This window comes from Camarhynchus parvulus, chromosome 15 (genome assembly GCF_901933205.1).
Source record: "Camarhynchus parvulus chromosome 15, STF_HiC, whole genome shotgun sequence".
NCBI lineage: Eukaryota > Metazoa > Chordata > Aves > Passeriformes > Thraupidae > Camarhynchus > Camarhynchus parvulus.
The window spans coordinates 6,659,572-6,678,144 of NC_044585.1; the positions used below are offsets into that span (position 1 = coordinate 6,659,572).

The 18,573-nt window shown below is 36.8% G+C and overlaps 1 protein-coding gene across 2 annotated transcripts in view; it reads right to left on the minus strand.

Moving 5' to 3' along the window:
* Positions 1 to 1,151: 1,151 nt before the first annotated feature.
* TXNRD2 (thioredoxin reductase 2) overlaps positions 1,152 to 18,573 on the minus strand; it is a 43,343-nt gene continuing 25,921 nt past the window's right edge. For both annotated transcript variants that reach the window (XM_030958654.1, XM_030958653.1), the window contains 6 exons: positions 14,911 to 15,047; positions 9,508 to 9,603; positions 9,227 to 9,319; positions 8,380 to 8,451; positions 6,479 to 6,576; positions 1,152 to 4,232 (listed from right to left, as the gene is read on the minus strand). In XM_030958654.1, the coding sequence (XP_030814514.1) occupies positions 4,109 to 4,232; positions 6,479 to 6,576; positions 8,380 to 8,451; positions 9,227 to 9,319; positions 9,508 to 9,603; positions 14,911 to 15,047 (620 nt within the window). In that variant the 3' untranslated portion in view covers positions 1,152 to 4,108. The remainder of the gene's footprint in view (positions 4,233 to 6,478; positions 6,577 to 8,379; positions 8,452 to 9,226; positions 9,320 to 9,507; positions 9,604 to 14,910; positions 15,048 to 18,573) is intronic.

The window sequence follows — 18,573 nt, forward strand, 5'->3', positions numbered from 1 at the left end:
TAAGTGTGCTAGCAATAATATGTGTAGCTGCTGTACTGAAATATCTTTTCCAGCTCCTGGTCTGGAATAATCTAAACTGTAGAAACAATTTTCAGCAGATGTAACAAAATACAGTACATGCAGAAATAGGAAAAGGCAAAACTTAATTGTACACAACACCTTGAGAACAAGCTATCATTAGGTATAATATAAATAATGCACTAAATTCTATTCCAATTTTATTTTGTCTGTATGCTCATCTGTTATTCTTTTTGCTTTGGGATTAAGTGGTATATGAAAATAAGCAAAAAATAATCAAGAATTATGCTTACCTTATTACATTTTTAGGAGTTACTAGTTATCCTAATTAGTTAGAACCTGCAATGAAATATTTTAGGAAATTAAAGTAGATTAAAAATGCAGAAATAGAAATGCCTTTACATAGAGTAAAATCAGTATTTGTTCTCAGCATCAAATCCAGGGCATATACTGAGGCAATACTAAACTAGCCTGTTTCAGAAGCTCACCTGACTTAATGGGAACTTCTCATCAAAATCAGTGGATTTAAAGATATAAAAGAAAATTGAAATGAACAATGTAGCCCCTTACTTTTCTGACAAAGTTTCTCAGAGATCTAAATACATTTTGCTTGTCATTTCTCTATTAATTTTCTAATATTTTTTACCTAGCAGTATCCACAGCTACTAATTGGCTTTGTAGCTCTGCATTTTGTCCATTCTGTGTTCTAGTTTAAATCCCAAAGTGAACAGCTCATGTAGAATATTGTAGCTCTGTAAAATGCTCTGACTGCACTCAGGGAGTTTACTCTGGACAAGACTTCAAGAAGCATGTCAGCATGCAGGGACAATGAAAATACCTGTTAGATGTCATTAGCAGGAGTAAAAAGACAAGATTTGAAACCATACTTACCGAGTCTACAGTTTCTCTTAAATTTAAAAATGAGGCCATCCAACCTGGAAAAATCTCAATGGTTATTCCTTTTACACACAGACACAGAAGTATTATCATTTCCTTAATAAAAGGTCCGAGTCTGTCTATTTCTTTGTTTCCTTAATACATACTTCAACCAAGAGAGACAGCATTAAGATCAAAAAATCAATCTAGTGTAAACAGAAATCATGTGTACAAAATTAAGCAAGTGTAATCACACATTTACTAGAAAAAAATATTCTTTATTTATTAATTAATTCATAACACAATAAATATTGGGATCACATATATGAGGGACCCAGCAAAGCTCAGACTTGTTCGCACCATGGTATGGTTTGACAAACAAATCCTCATCAGCTGGCATCCTAAAGCCTGACTAGATTTTTTTGGTACATTTTCACATGCAATCAGCAAGTTGCAATGTACATCGATTGTTTCAATTTACATTGGTCAGGCTTTTAAAAACAATTCTTAAGCACCATCCCTGGTGAATCCTCCAGGAAAAAAAGCACAATCACAATATTTGTCATTATTCTGTCTTGCTGTTGATTCTGACATTATTATGTAGGTGGGATTGTATATTTTGTTTTACTTCAGGGGGCAACAGCATTTTCCACTAAATGAGGAACAGAACCAGGCTGCTGTTGAAGAGACAGGAACAATTTCATGCAGGCCACTCAGCAATTCTAAAACCAAGACAGTTCTGTTTCTTCTGAAAACCATGCCTTAGTTTCACACTCTATATGCACTGAAGACACATTTCCTTGAGATCTCTCTATTTGCTAAATAATTAATTTGAACTTTATGATGAATAAAATTAACTCATCTTTCCATTGATTTGTCTGTAGGGACAGACAACTGTCTGCTGGATGCATTGGTAGGGCAGAGAAGAGAAGCAGATTTGACATGGTTAAACACTAGCGCTTTCATTTCTGGGAAATAAAAGGAACTATAATAGGCATTCACTGGAAAGAAAAACTTGTATGCATAAATGTTAGAGTTTTGTCAGAGGTGAGCTGTTTCTCACAGCAAAATCTCTATTAGGCTGTAACTCCATATTTTGAAATATTAAGTAAAACATTTTAAGAAACCCCAATTTACTCTGAACTCCTTTTTTTGTAAAGAGCTGAGAAAAATCTAGCAAGGGTTTTGGCTGCATCATACTCATAAGGCCCTTTATTAAAGGAAACAAACTTCTGACTGTGCAGGTATGCACCTATTTATATAGATATAAAGTTTTCATCATTTCTTCTAAAGGCAGCTGCAAAATTCAGGCATTGTTTCAACAACACTTCCAATCCAAACATTTCTTGTCAACTACAAACTTATGGATCACTTCACAGATGTAAAATGGCATCAGCAGATCTCATAGGGAATGCCACTTGGAGTCCAACTGTAACACTTCTTTCTATTTTATGGACAAGAAACATGGACCAAAAAAAACCCAGGAAAATTTGTAGAGAAAACATTTAGGACTTCTTTTGCTGTTGTTAAAGCAAAAGAATTGCTCTTAAGTTAAAAAAAATTGAAAATTTAATATTGTCATATCAATGAGTGTGTGATAAATGCTGTTAAATCCTATTTTACAAGGAAGTTTTGATCCCTTTTGTCTAATAGTTTCTCAGACAAGTACAATTCTCATGGTAAAAATTATTCCACATTCGATATAAACCAACCATTTTTCTGAGTCGCTGCAGCAGTGAAATACCAATCAAATTAAAACAGCAGATATATACGTGATCATCAGCCTATTCTTCAAAACTGCAACAATTTTGGAATGAAAATAACAAATTCCACACATAAACTATTGATATCAATTAACTGCAAAAAAGACATATTTTGTTTCACCTGAAGTTGGTCTCTTCCCATGTTTGCAATTCTGCTGTAAAGGGTGCAAGAAACTGCAACTGGGATGGAAATTCAATGCAGACTGGTTTGTGTTTGCCTTTGTCAGGCTACCTCCTTAACAGGGTTCTGCACAAGAAGTTTCACTCTCAGATCTGTTCCTCTCCTGCCACAGATAAGCCAGCACCTCCCCCTTCTGGAGAGTACAAAAATCAGCAGGAATTTGCAACAGGATAATGCTTTCTAACCCAGGCCAGAACACAAAAACAAAGGAAAAAGTTGCAGATGATTATTTTATATCTTTGCTCAGGGCAGGACCATTTCTCTTCTGGATCACTGCTTAATGTAGTTCCCTTCAGTAAAGTGTTTTATTAAAGCCAGACATAAGTCAGTTCAGATACAGTCTCTAGCTCATCAGTAAGAAAGTCTTAAAAACAAACCAAGAAAATATTTCAGTGTCAGCCACATTTCTGCATTCTATAAACCAGAAAATGCTGCATAAGGTGGCTTATTAGAGGGTTTTACTTTACTTGTCAGCTTAATATACACTGTTCAAGCAGTAATTTGTGAGCTGTGTCAATTTAGTTTGGACTGAGCTGAATTAAAAATTTCAAGAGTAGGCAGAGACGCCACCATAAAATTCAACTCTTTCTTTAGCACCTCTGAGATCACTCATTCTCAGTCCTCTCCAGAACACTGTGACCAGGCTGCTACTGATTAATCCATTGTGATTCTGCCAGCAGCAGTACAGCTTCAGGTGATTTTCTATTAAATTCCATTACATATTACATTTTAAAGGAAAAAAACCTAAAGTTGACTGCTTACCCTTTGTTATGCACTCCAGGAACCTGTTTCCACTAGTCAATGCAGAGTCTCAGTGTTCAATATAGGATCAGTAATGAGCAATCCAAGCATGCAGGACAAAGCATCCCTCCAAATTTCTATGGCATGCCCTCTCTGATTCCCAGCATCTGAGACTCTTCTGCTGGCCAACAAGGAAACCCAAATGACAACTGCTTCATTTGCAGATGGCCTCAGATGACACGGGCTTTAGTTATATTTACATATAAAATACTGTGATTATTCCCTACCTCCCAGCAACAGAAGAGCTTTAGGCTCTTAGAAAGGGAGATTTGTTGCAGCAGAACTACATTGGTTTTAGAACTGTGATGGTGCAAGGAAAATTTTTCAGCTGTAAGAAAAAGCTCTCTACAGGAGAAAAACAAAGATTCCTGTAACCTGAACTATTAAAGCTGTTCCAACTCTAAGTGCCCCTTTTTTTACAAATATGTTTTGTGCTTTTTTTCCTTCTTTCCAGGGATGGTATTTAACCTCAGCAGCCTGTGACTGTTGCATCCAGGCCAGAACGCTTTGTAATGTGCAACTTGGTAACTTCTTCAGCACAGGTGGGGTGAATGCCAACTGTCTTCATCATCTGAGCATACGTAGCACCACACCTACCAAAAATCAACAACAACAACAACAAATGACTCACGAAGTCAAATGCTATTCACCTGAAGCAGCTAAAAGGTCCTAAAACATCAAAATAATTCTGCTCTTGTCCATTTGATCAGGTAGAGGAGTTGCATTTGTTCTTCAAACAATGCTGTCTATTATTTCTCAGGCACTTACACAACATGTAGACGCCCAGCTTCCCAACTCTGAGGTAGGAAAGAATTGTCATAAGAGTTGAGACAGAGAGAATTAAGCAATTTACCGTAAGTCACAACTGAGCCTGTGGCAAAAACATATGACAAAACTGCAACCTTCAGCTTTTCTTGTACATACATGTGTGTTTCACTAACTCCAGATGGGAAAAAATGCACACATACATACGAGGAAGAAAATCTTAATTAGAACTGTTGGAAAGAATCTGCTAAAGGAAACAATACCAGAATATTCTTCCATGAACTTAAAGTCTCTGGCGCTTACACTGAACATATCAATGTTATAAGCAAGGAAAAAAAAGGCTTTTATTTAAAAAAAACATATCAAGAAAACAAAACCCACCAAAATCCCCTAGTGCTACAATCCCACTTGCTTAATTCCCTTACTTGCCCAGTTACATTCTTAAGACTTGATGACTTTCTTTTGAACTGCTATTCCTGGCAGGCCATGCTGTAAGAATATCTGAAATGGCCCTAAATTTAAGGATTGTTTCAAGCTCTCTATGGAATAATGTTATCTCCCTCTACAAAACACAGGAAAGGAAGCTATAGATGCCTTCTGGTGTCTCCACTTACATCTAAAAAAGCACTGACAAGCAAAAGATCTTTGGTGACTACAGATATTACTGGAGTGCTGGGTGGGGAGGGAAGATGAAAAATCATCCTTCAGAGAAGCTGAAGAAGCATTTGACAAAGGAGAAGACCAGCTTTTACAGTGGGGTTTCCACACTGAAAGCTCTGAATTTGTGAAATGCAATAGAAACCCATCCAGGAATCTGACCTGCTGAAAACCTCTTACTGTGGCTAAAGTTTTCATTTCCCTCAAGCAAGGCAGAAAAGCACTCCAGTTTCATGTGCTTCCTTTTCAATGGTTATTTTGGATAAAACTTCAAAACAATGACAGCCAAAAAAATGCAGTTCTAGGATCTATACCACTGGCAATTAATGGACGACAAACACATGTTGAAAATGTGTACTGAGGGTACACTGCAATCAGTGATTTCCAAGATATTCCTCACATGATCCTTGTGGTCCTGCCTTCTTAATCCTTTCTGCTTTTCATTTATAATAGTCACTCACAACTGCAGGACTAAAACTGCAGTAAAATGGTGATTAAATTTAGGAAAATGAACTGACACCACAACTGGCAATGATTTATGATGTTCCAGATGACTTTCTTTGGAGAGGAAGTTAAAAATTATAAAATTTTAATGTAAATATAGGAATCTACATTTCTGAAGATGTGAATCAGCAATAAGAAGGGGAAAGGAAAAAACAAATAAGAAATAATTGTAGCACAGAAAAAGCATAGCAAGACTTTTCCATTTAACCAGAGAGGACTGAGAATCACTGCTTACTCCTTCAAATGGAAGACTTCTATATCAATATTTGAGCAAAATCTTAAACAAGGTCAGATCACAAAGGATGTTTTTTATTGCAATTATCAGATCACTTCAAACAAAAGTATCTATCTTCCCTCTCTCATCATCCCACAGAAATTTCTTTTTTACTATACTATATTTAGCTTATACCCCAGCAATAAGAATTCATGCAAAACTTGCTGAACTTTTAAGAAGCCATGGCTGTGCAAATTTAAAGATAAGATTAGGAAAGAAAATGCTTGGCAGGTGTAAAGAAAGGCTTTTCTAAAAAGTACAAATATATTTTTAAAGAAGCAACTTGGAAAACTGTATGGTGATTTCCTATCCTGTGCACATAATGCAGAAGAAGCTACACTGAAGAAACTAACATTAGTTAAGTTAATGCTTAATTCTGTTTTTTGCTTTAACAGTATCAAATCAATGATATACTTTCCTCAGTTGTTCCCTAACTATATCCAGTATTACAATAACTAAATCCAGTACATCTTAATGAAGAACTGCAGTATTTTTGTGAAAATATGTGCAATACTCCATAAAAGTAACAAAAAGCATGCATTCTTTATAGTGTTGCCAAAACTAGGCAGCTATCTTTTATAATCTTACAATAACTTAAGAAGCAGGCTTTAGAAGCTAGAGACATTCTTTTGTACTTACTTGATTCCAAGAGCAAATCCTTGAATAACTTCGCCTGCATTTGGTCCAATGAAATGAAGGCCAAGTATTCGTTGCTCCCTCTCTCGTAAGCACACCATCTGAAAACAATACATCACAAAAAGATCTTTTCTTAGAACACTTAAAGATAAGGCATGAAGATGAATTAAATGAAACTGGAATGCCCCAAGATCCTAGTTCAGCTGTTTATTTCCAGTGTGCCAAAAACTTATGCACTTGTTTAAGTCTTAGTGACTTCAATAGCTCTTATTCTCATTGTCCTTAAGCATTTTCCTGAACTGAAGCTTTATTAGTGCATTTCTTTCAGACTTGAGGGAGCCACTGACAATAATAATTTCTGGTATTGAACACTTTGTTGTTTGCCATTTGTATGAAATCCTCAAAGTACTTTCTGTAGCATGGTAACCAGACCAGTGCTCTTTTCCACTGAGTGGCTACCTCAGCACTTCTCCAAGCCTGTGCAGTTGCTATCACTATCAGCTGCATTTTCACAGAAGATCCCTACCATTATCAGCTGCTGCATTTTCACAGAAGATCCCTACCATTATCAGCTGTATCTTCACAGATGACCACTAACAGTTCCAGGATATTTTGTACCATTGTGACTCAGTCAGTGAACACTTACAGCAGCATGTTTGGTGAGATACACTTACCACAAGGGGCACATAACCTAAAAAGGAGTCGAGCCTCAGAAGCAGCCAAAGATGAAGGTTAATAAGTGTCTAGGAGAGCCTGAGTCATTGCACACTTAACTTTTATTAGAGAACTTAATGAAAATGTTTTAGTTCCTGTAAGGACACCATCTTTATAATTAGGAAAAGAAAGTCAGTCTCTCCCTGCATCCTCCCATCAGGCATTAAATTATCACTAATCTACCAAGTTCTGCTATTCAGTAAAAGCTTAACTTCTTTCATCAGGAATGCCAGGAACAGCAGCAATCCTGATGTGGGACTTTAAACATTAAGGCATTTTAAAGGAAAAAATCTTGCAATAGAGTTTGAAAGACTCAAGTAAAATGTTTCTTTATATGTTTTGAGAGTTTAGTAAGGACTATATTAAATATCATCCAACAAGTATTATGCTGTTACTACTTCACCCTTAAATATTTACTCTAATTGACATAATTCAAAGGGAATACATAGAATTGAATATCATCACTTTTGTTACACTGGTACTTGGGACACTTATGGCAAGAATTTACATAATTCAGAGGTGACAAAATACAGTCAGAAAAACTGACTGCAATTATTGACAATGGACGTTCCTTACATAACAATATAATATTGTATAATATAATTGATGAACACATTTATGCAAAAAAGACTGTTCCCTAATGATAAGAAGGAAGAAAAAGGAAACTATGATATATTCTAACAATACTACACTTGATCTTAGCCAAGATTCTCTTCTGTAGGCAGGAGCATTAAAAACCTTTCCAACACTGAAGCAATTGGATTGCTGCAGAAGGACCTTTTGAGGTCTGGCACTTTGGACTAAATCAGGAGCTTTTTTCTTCTTGAGTAGAAACTGAATAGTTACTGTAGTTTTTTAAGCCTTATGCTTAATTTCTGAAGGTATCATACTTTTGGCAAGAGGTGTCAATATAAATATTTCATGTAACCAGTTAAGAACTTTGCTGGGAAAAGCAGAGATTGATCTGAATCTGAAATACTTTTTAGAACCTTAAAAGCAGTTCAAAGATGGTATTTATTAACAGAATGTCAGTTCTAAACAATGCCAATATCTGTAAAGCAATTTCAAGATGTCTGTCACCAAGAAAATATCCATCTTGAGATGTTTTTTTGCCAAACAGTGCTCTTTAAAGTTGGCTGTACCATATCCCATTTTAAGTTAAAAGCAAGTTAAAAGCCCACAAAACTCACTTTCATATAGCATTGAGTTGCATCTCTTTCAGCCACTGTGAACTCTAAAGGTTTATAATATGCATGGTATACCTGGTAGGAAAAACAATAATATTTTGTGTTATAGAATACTATTATGGCAAAACCTGGTATTTATTACTATAATAACTACTATTTCTACATATTTATACCTTTGTACAAATATTGATTCATTTATAACCTGTTAGTCATTTTAAAGAAAAATATGGAAAGCACAGTAAGAGCTTAACACAAACCTTTCTCAGAGAATCATTAGATTAAAAACAAAACTGAAAAAACCCTCACAAATAATGCTAACTCAGACTAATGCTCCAAATTAAAGGAAATAAACTAGCATTTTTAAGCTTCTCCCAAAGGTTCAATGCTTTGTTTACTGAAAAAAAAAATGAAATCCAAGAATCTTTTCATATCTATAATAAAGCACCCCGCAACAAAATCAAAACTGTAATATTTGCATTCTGAATAGTAAATTTTTATTTTTTCATTAATGATTTTCCCAAGTGAGTAAGAGTAACACAACATATCTTTTCAAGGGTAACTTGTAGAAAGTAACATAACCATTATTTAATGATGCTACACAATGTAACTTGCTGAAACGGCAGCTACTCTAAAGCTGTCACACCCTATCAGTGATTTTAAGCCCAACAGGCAACAGTTCCCATTGTGACCTGCTGCAACACTACTGAAGTTCTGAGCACTTCTGGAGACCAACTCCCTAACTGTAAAAACTGTATTTTGGGGACCAAAAATTTTATCTGATACAGCAGTAAAAATTCTTTCCACAGGGGCAACTCTGACACCAACTACAAAGTTAAAAATGTTTTCATACCTCAATATTGTCTGATCCATGACGTTGCACAGCTGCTTCTTCTGACAGGCCAACACAACCATACTCCAAGGGAGTGAAGACTGTGGTAGGCACCTGCTTGGGAGGAAGCAGAAGCTGTTACTGCTGAGCCACGTGCAGCAGCCGCCTGGCAGACACTTGTGCACACTCAGGCACACACCTCCACTTTGGCTGCTGTCAAAGCTGCATTCCAGGTGACAAAATGCAATTCTTTAAAAGAAAAAAGCCCAAGATTGTTCTTACTGCCAAAAGCCATAACTCACATTGTCATAGTCCATCAGCTCTGAAGATTGGCCAAAAAGGCGCTGAGCCAGCAGTTTTCCTGCAGCAATTGCTGTGGGTGTTAATTCAGGACGGCCCTAAGGAGAGAGCACAGAGCTTTGTTTGAACTTAAGGAAAAGCAGCATCCAGAGATTTCTCCTGGGACAATGGTCAGAGGAAAGCCAAATCTTTGGAATTCCAGCTTGGTAGCCAGGGCTCCAAACAGAAAAAGCAATAATAATTTCTGTCCAAACATGCCTTAAAGTCTAAGTTTACTATATGTCTTAATGGAGGGAAAATGTCACAAATATGTCAAATCTTTATATCTTATCATGGCACCTCTTGAAAAGCAGCACATATTCACATGCTGACTGTTCACTTCACCCCTTCTCTCCAAAGAAAGCCATGAGGAAATTTTTCAAAGTGTCTTTATAAGGCAAGAAGAGCCTAGTTTAAAGCAACAGTGCTTTTATAATATCAGACCTTAAAAAAAATTCTCTGACCCATTTTTACAGAACACAGGCACAAAAACGCACTAGCTGTTTGTAGATAGTATTACCAACTTCCTCAGTTGGTCCTGGACTGGAAAAGTGGAAAGCTCTTTTGCTAGGACTGTGACCTAAAGGGTGAGCTGGTCCTGGTCTCAGGCTCTGCTGTTACACAGGGGCTTGAAAAGGATTGCTATTGGCAAATGCAAACTTCCTGTGAGTGAGAAATGGAACGACAGCAGGATATGACCAGGGTGTGCTCCAGCTCAAGCCAGGAGTCCTGGCTCCTTTTTATATCCAAATAGGGCTGTATATGTGCCAGAACTCTAATTCTGAGGGCTGGCACAGCACTGCTAGAGCATCAGAACTGCAGAGCTGGTTTTAAAGAACCTGAAAGTTTTTGAAAATTGAATTAAGGTATTTACAAGGGAATATTTTCAAGCCCAAGAAGGAATAGTCCATACAGGTTAATAAGATTAAACTAAATTCATAAAGCCATTTAAAAAACCACATATCATCAAAATGCTTGTCTGACATGAGAAAAGAGGTCACAAATTCAGAAGAATGATGTGGAAACATAAGAAAGCCATAATTGAGAAACACTTTTGTGGCACAATGTGAAATGTTTTATAAAATGTGTGAAGTTTTGATTCACACACATCCTATTTAGATACAGCACTTGCCACACTCCTGCAAAGCCCCACTTGGAGGCAGTCATTCCATAAGCTCTCAAAATCAGTTCTCAGCAGAAAATAAAATAAGGATTCCCCATCACACACATTCAAAGTTTTTCTCTTCTTGTCATTATCCTAAAGTTGTTTAGCATTTACTGGAACCCATTCCTCTTTACCAGCTTATCTTTTTTTGTATGGTGGTAGACAGAATCTGTACATGGTATTAGCTACCATTTTCTTAAGTACACACACCATATTAATTATCTGCATATTAACAGGCATGTAGGCTTTTATCTGTAGTAATAACCACTTAAAAGTTCAATTGCAAAAAACCAATCTGAAATATTACATCTCACGTGATAATAGAAATCACAATTTTAATTGTTAATGAAGGCTAATCTATTTTTCCTCCACAGCTCATGACAAACCACAAAGCTGCAAGTCTATCCCTTTTTCCTTCTAATATCCCTCAAGTCACAATTTTTCAAATCTGGCATTTTGACTTTCAAGTCTGTAAATGTAATTTACCAGATGAAATTTGTTTTTTCTTACACACATTTGCCTGAAACATGTCTGCCAATCATTTCTGTAGCAGGAAATATATGTTGTTTTGGCATTCCAGAAATGAATAGAAGATTGGAACGAGAGATAAAATTGTGAAAGCACTGCCATGCATTCCATAAAACCCAACTAATTACTAAAACATCCATGCAGATAAAGCCCAATTCCTCATAAACAATGACTTAAAGACCTTCCTTGGTAAATATTTGAAATGAACATTCACTTTGCAGTCATGTGTAGAACTACTCTGCTGATAATTATGGATACAAATTGTTCATAAGAATCCTCCAATGCATTATACATTTAACTGAGATGGTCCTAAGAGAATTTAAAAAGCTTTGAAGTAATGTGTATTTGTTCTAACACAACTCTTTTTGGTCTCATTTCTATTCAAAGCAACATACTGTACATTCCACTTTCTCTACACATCTTTGTTGTAACACCCTTTGAAATATGACAGATGTAGAGTGGCCTGACCATAAACCTCCTTCTGAGAAAATGTCTTTATAGTGTGTGCCATACTTTTCAACAAGAACACTACTGGAGGAAGGATTTTAACACAGAGAGTTCATATCAGCACTGAAAAAAAGAATTCACACTAAAATTCCAGCTTGATTTTCCTGATCCTGATTACAGAAGATGAAAATGTTAAAATGGAATTTCACCTGCCAGTTGAAAATAATATTTTGCCACAGGTTGAATAATGTTTTTGAAGGTACACTAACTGACTCACATCTGGAAGATTTTTTTCCCCTTTTTTTTTCCAAATGAAATCTTGGGTAACATTAGGATTCCATTCCATACAGGGGTGCAACAAGACACCCATGCACACACAGATTCCCATTTGTACCAGCTGGGTAGGACTCCCAAATGACAACAGTCATTCTGAGCAATCAGGAAACTCAGCTACCCCCTTGCTCACTCTCCTTCCAGCCAGAGCACTGAATTCAAATTAAAAAAGCAGTTCTTGCTATTTGGTAGCAATTCAGTATTTATTCAGTGTGGGGTGGCAAAGGAGGGAGGAGGGCTTGGGAACTACTCACAAAATTTGAGCAAAAGCACTTTATGGTAGCAAAGAAACTCTAACAGGGCCAGAGCAGAGCAAAAAGAAACCCTGAGCAGGAACACCGGAGGAAAAAATAATTTTTATAAAGATACTTAGGGATCATTGATGCTCACTCACAGGAAACAAGATTTCCCTTCCTGTGCTCTTTTGGTAGGGCACACCCAGAAAGTACCACAACCAAGCCCTGCAGCTTTGTGGTTCTTAGCAGGATACCCTTGATTCTCATGTGTTAATTTGAGATATGCACCAACACAAAAATTTATTTCAGTGCTGGTTCCCATGCCAATGAAGTTTATTACCTAAATTAATTCTGCTTTAAAAAAAACCACAAAAACCACTAGACTAATTTAAGTATTCAAATAAAATAAACTTCATTGCTTAGCAAGTGGAATTCCACAGGTCACATGCTGGAGTCAGATAAGATAGTGGCAGTATTTCTTTTTATCTCTAAACACTTCAAATCTATGAGTACTATATGATGATCTCTAATTCCCTGCATTGAGCCAATATACAGATAAAAACTTAAGGGAATATTCTACAGAGCACTGACATAACTTTTTCATTTTTTCCCCCAGCTGTACAGTGGACACAGCATAGAACCGTGCTGCTGTTTTTAACACTTACACGTAGAAGTGTCTATTGAACCACTCAGGTTCAAAAATCTGCACTAATAAGGACAAAAGCAGGAAAAGGAAATCTAAGTTTTAACAACAAAATGAAAATGACAAATAAATGAAGACATGATTTTTTAGATCCAGAGAAGGAAAGAGGAGAGCATCCTGCCTCCAACTTTATATTTCTTATCTAAATCCTCAAAGGGCAAAAGACAAAAAGCATCCAAAAGGAAATGACTTGCCCAAAATAACACTGCAGATTGGCAGCAAAATAAGCAACAGATTCTAAGCCCTGCCAGCATTGCCTCTAACAACTGCTTCTTGGATGAAACTAAAAAGAAAATTTTGGAAAGCAGGAGGCAGCCAAGCCATATATATCAGGGATAAGCAGGTGTAGGATGTTGTTGTGAGCAGAAAGTGGACTTTAGGAAGTATCTGAGAGCAAGAAGTGACAAATACAGAGGGGATCTGCATGTGAAATGAGAAGAAAAGAGAGGAACTCTACAAAATCCCAAAGCTCTGAGTGACTGGACAGGATAACTGGACAGAGAAGCTGTGTGGAGTAAGGGGGGAAAAATAAAATGGAGAAATATCTGAGAAGGAAAGAGTTTAAACACAATTTAAAAGGAAATGGCAAGTCCACATGAAGATGGAGACAGACAGGAAGAAACACATGTTACACAGAGGGAAGAGGTCAGGAGTGGTCAGCAGATTTATGAGATGTAAGTGTCTCTGGCAGCTCCAGAGTCCAGTCAGAAATTTGCAGGGCTACTCCCAAGACATCATTTAATCCATTACAATCTCTTCAGAAACTAAAAGCACCTGTAAGGTTTGAGAGACCTTCAAAATATTTTAAACATAGCAGAATGAGAAATTTTCTAAACTTCTCTAAAATGATACTATATATACTGTTTGGATATTGCTACAGTATTTAGCTTTACCAGACTTGTAAGGCAGATGCCTGCACTATATGAAAAACTATCTTGATAGAAAGGCCCCAATTCCAGTAACAGGTGAGAGAATTCTGTATCTTGCAATGCCCAGCATTGCTCTGTATTCTATATATTGTCCAAATTTTCCAGGCACAGCAGGCAGATGATGACAACATCCTCCTGTAACTCTACAGTTCAGAATCCAGACAAACATTTTCTATGAAATCAACATATTTGAGGATGCCCAACTTACAGCAGATAACCTGAGCTCTTATGTAAAATGAAAATTGGCAGATTGAAAGTATTTAAATGCACACTTATCATGACAAAACATTCTTGTCATATATGACTATAGATTATCAATAGCATTAGAGTAAGACACAGAATCTGGTTTCACCTCTCTAAGAAGTAAATGATTTTGTTAAAGTTATGATGTCCCCTTCTTAAAAAAAAAAAACAACAAAAAACCCAAACAAAAACCCCACACCTCTCATGTTTATTTAGCATAATCATTCACAACATATGAAGAAAAGTCAAATGCATTTAGTACTTTCAGCAGTTACTTTTTCTTACTCTAGAGGAAAGTACTTCATTAGAAGCATTTTGCATCAGGGACCTGATAGGCTATTTTGTGATTAGTCTCAATTAACACCCAAAATACCCCAAATGCAGTCACAGAACTTGTCATGGTCATTCCCAGTAAATGTAGTTAGCTACAGAAGAATTGCTTTCATTCAGCATTCACAGGCAGTATGAAGTCATATGTCAAAAGTGATACAAACATTATTAGAAAGATAATAGGAGTGATAAAGATGTCATTATTAGCCTCTGACCAATGATACATTCCCTGATAAACATCAGCAATAATCTCATGCTGAGATACTTCACAAGATGCATGTGAAGGAAATTACTGACCCAGGTGGCTGGCATAAACACTGCAGCCCTGCCAAGTGAAAAAGTGCAAAACACTGAGATATACACTAGAGCATGACTACATCTGGGGACTAGTTATTAGTCAGGAACAAAGCTGGCTTCCTGTTATTGTAAAATAGTTTATGTAGACTCAGTACCTCTGTTATGTCTCCAACTGCATAAATGTGAGGAACAGAAGTAGCTTCATGGGCATCAACAATGATCTTTCCAGTTTCAGAGTTAGTTTTCACTCCAACTGCCTCCAAATTGAGAGTTTTGGTGTCAGGGGCTCGGCCTTAAGGAAAAAAAAAATTAAAGTTAAAGCAATTGGAAAACTACAGCAGTGTTAATCTAAAAAGCTGGCATCCTCCACTGTGGGTCTCAAAGAACTTTGTTCTATTTGATAGTCCAAGCAGAAATATGAGAAAACTTATACTGAGAAAGCTGCAGGGGTGGATAGCATGGCTATGACATTCTGTGGGAAAGGAGCTCGATCACTATTGTCTTTGCTCAGACATCAGAGGGTTATCCTTTTTAAATATGGAAAACCACACCCACTGGAAAAAGTACAAAAACCACATGATTTCATATTTATTGAAGATTCTAAATTTGGTTTCCTAATGTAGCACAAATATACATAAAAAAACTAAGCAACTTCTACACTGAAAATTTCCAATAAACATTAACTGAATGGTGCTCAATGCCAACGTGTTGTGTATGCTTTTTGAATAAAAATTATTAATAATGCTGTTCAACATTAAACGTTCCTGAAGTCCTTGTTTCTTGTAATCTGAATACACTTATCTTAAAACATTTTTAGTACCTTCAGCTTAGATGAAAAATTTTATCAAATTTGCTCTCAAAACCTAAATGCTGATTTAGTTATCTCAAACTGTATTTGAGCTATTTCTGTAGAGTTTAGAAACATTTTAAATGTATTTAAAAACAAATGAGGCAAATCCAACCAAGCCCAGATTTTATTACAGCTTCCTATTCCAATGATATAAAATTATCTCATATTTAAAAAATATATTTTTGTAGTGTTTTCTGTACAGTTACCCCTTGATCACTGAAGTCTTAACAGCATTACCCTGAGCTTTGTATAGAGTATCTAAGGAAGCAATTCCTGACCCAGAAATTGCAATCTTAAATCCTATCCAACTTGAAAGTTAGGAAGCACAGTGAAATTACGCAGTAGTTGCAAAATTTTTAAGGCTACATAGGATCACATATTAAAAAAATACCTGAATATATCCAAATGAAGGAAATTTTTTAACATTGTGTCTGTTTTAGAGGCTTTAATGAACATGGATATAGCTACACATTCAAGTCTCCTTTGCGTGAGTCACAATTTGCATTCAATTTAATACAGAGCTATAGCAAAGCAAAACAAAAGAGGAAATGTGTTTTCATTATAAAAACAAGCTCTTTGATGTTAATGTAGGAAATTATCAAACAAAAGGAAAACCTGGCTTGTCAATACAGACCTAATTATATGTAAACATATGATTCAGTGCTTTATATATCTTCCATATAGCCAGGCCCTCAAACAATGTCACATCTGAATGCCTCTGTAAAGACTTCTGTGTATTAATTTCATCTGGTGAAACCAACACTTCCTCTGGGAGCACTGACTGAAGCTGTCGGCACTTGGCTATCTGTCTGTCTTCCCTTCTGTTGTCCCCATGGGATGTTGATCTGCTGTTCCTTCTCTGCCCCCTGCTCCCCAGTCCTGATGCTATCAGGCAACAAAAATAATAAACCTCCAGGACCTTATCTTGGCTCGGATGTGAAACAACTTCCTACCGTTGTATTTCTTTGGGTATTGAGAGTAAAGCCTGGGTATTCTGCAAATGGACAACTAATGGGGTTTTCTAGTTTCCTCTTTTTCCTGCCAGGCAGAGCCAAGAGAAAACTTAGCACGCAATGGCAGGCACTGAAAGAGGAAAAAAAGAAAACCCCTCAATAGAGTCATTTAAAGACCTGTGGCAACAACAGCTGAGTTTATCAAACCTGCAGGGTAACACTTAACCTTTCCATTGCAGCCAATTTTAACATATGTACAGCTTGGTATTAATAGCTAAGAGTTACAAAAAAATGTGCTGCTTTTCATAGTGAAGTTTCTCAATTTTATGGGCTAACTATTATTTTTGAAGGCAAAAACAGAATTTTTAAACACTGAACGGAAGCTTTACTGGCCTTTAGCCCCATGTAGGTTCACCCCCATAAACAAGAATTATACTTGTTGATCTTGCTTCATTTCAAATTCAGTAGCTGAGGCTCATGATTATACAATGTGTCTTGGTAGGTTGTAGTGCCAAATTCAGGGACTTCGGATGTTTCCCAACATTAACTTACTATTATAAAATCAGTTCTTAACATTTCTCAGCAGGACTTTCATTTTATACCCATAATTCCTGATTTTTCCACATTTTCAACTTCAAGAAATCATGACTTCACAGCTTATTTCTAAGATCTCAAATCCTACCAGGCACACAAACCCACTCTTTGCCTAAAATCAGCACATGTGCTTTTAGTTTGAAGATGTCCTGAAACTGCCAAAGAACAGGAGTGTACAATTGTATAGGACAAAAGATTAGATATAGCTTTCATTCAAAACAGCAAAATATGCCAGACATCTAGAAGAAAGGTGCAACTCAAATCTGACCCTGCCTCCTGCACTAACAGCACACCACAGTCTCATCTTTCATAGACCCATACATTTACCACACAGCTGTGAAAACCACACAGAGCCCTGCTTTCAGTGCCAGCCCCCTTTTGCTTTTAACTTTAAAAGAAAAAACAGTTTTTTGATCTGTTTTTGTAAAATCTAACAACACAGCTTCCTAAGGGGGCTGCCAGCCAGGGGGCTCCACTGCAGAGAGTGACAAGGGGAGTGGCTGAAGCTCACATCTCACATCACAGACACTGGCCAGGCTGGCTGTGGTGTGGGGTGGCATTTGTGTCCCATCACCTGCCTGGGGCTTCTGGTAATTATACCTGAACACAAAACAAAGGGAACGACTGTGACCTTCAGGTGCAGGACCTTCAACAGTGGAGACTGAAACAGCTAAATTCAGAATTCAGAGGCACAGCCATACTCAGGTAAGCAGCAGTGGCAAATGAGTGACAGCATACTCTTATATCCAGTAAGATTTCCCAGGGTGCTAAAGGTGCAGCTGACAGCAGAATTTTATAATGGGTCTTCCAGAGTTTCTTAAACACAGAAGTCAGAGTGCCTGTTTGCCTTCTAACGTTTGAAAAATCCAAACTGGAGCCAACCACACATTTTATTATAGATGGCCACTGTGAGGATACTGCTGGGTGACAGGAGAGGTTTTCTGGAATAAAGCTCAAGCCCAATAGTCTTCTCCACTTCTTCCCCATACATTGGCACATCACCTTATAATTTTATCCAATCTGACCTCAGTCTGACCTTAATCAAAATCTTGTCTGTGTTCCCAGTCTCAATACTCTCTTAATTCTGAGTGCCTGACACATTCCCCAAATTAGTTTCAATACCACTGCCCTTTCCTCCTTCAAATGTCTCCTAAAACCCACAAGATCTTCACTAAAACATAACCAGTTGATAATGACAAATAAAAAACACTTCAGTGTAACTACTGTTCAGATTACAGGCAAATATTGACTAGAGTAAGATTAAATAAGGTTAAAAAAAGTTCAGAACCTTTATCAAATTGATAATAGTGTGCACCATTTCTACAAGGATGCTTTTGAACATTACATCCATTACTGATAAACCTCCAGCATGCCTGCCACAATTTGAAAAAACATCTGGCCCTTAGTCAATACTGGGGCAG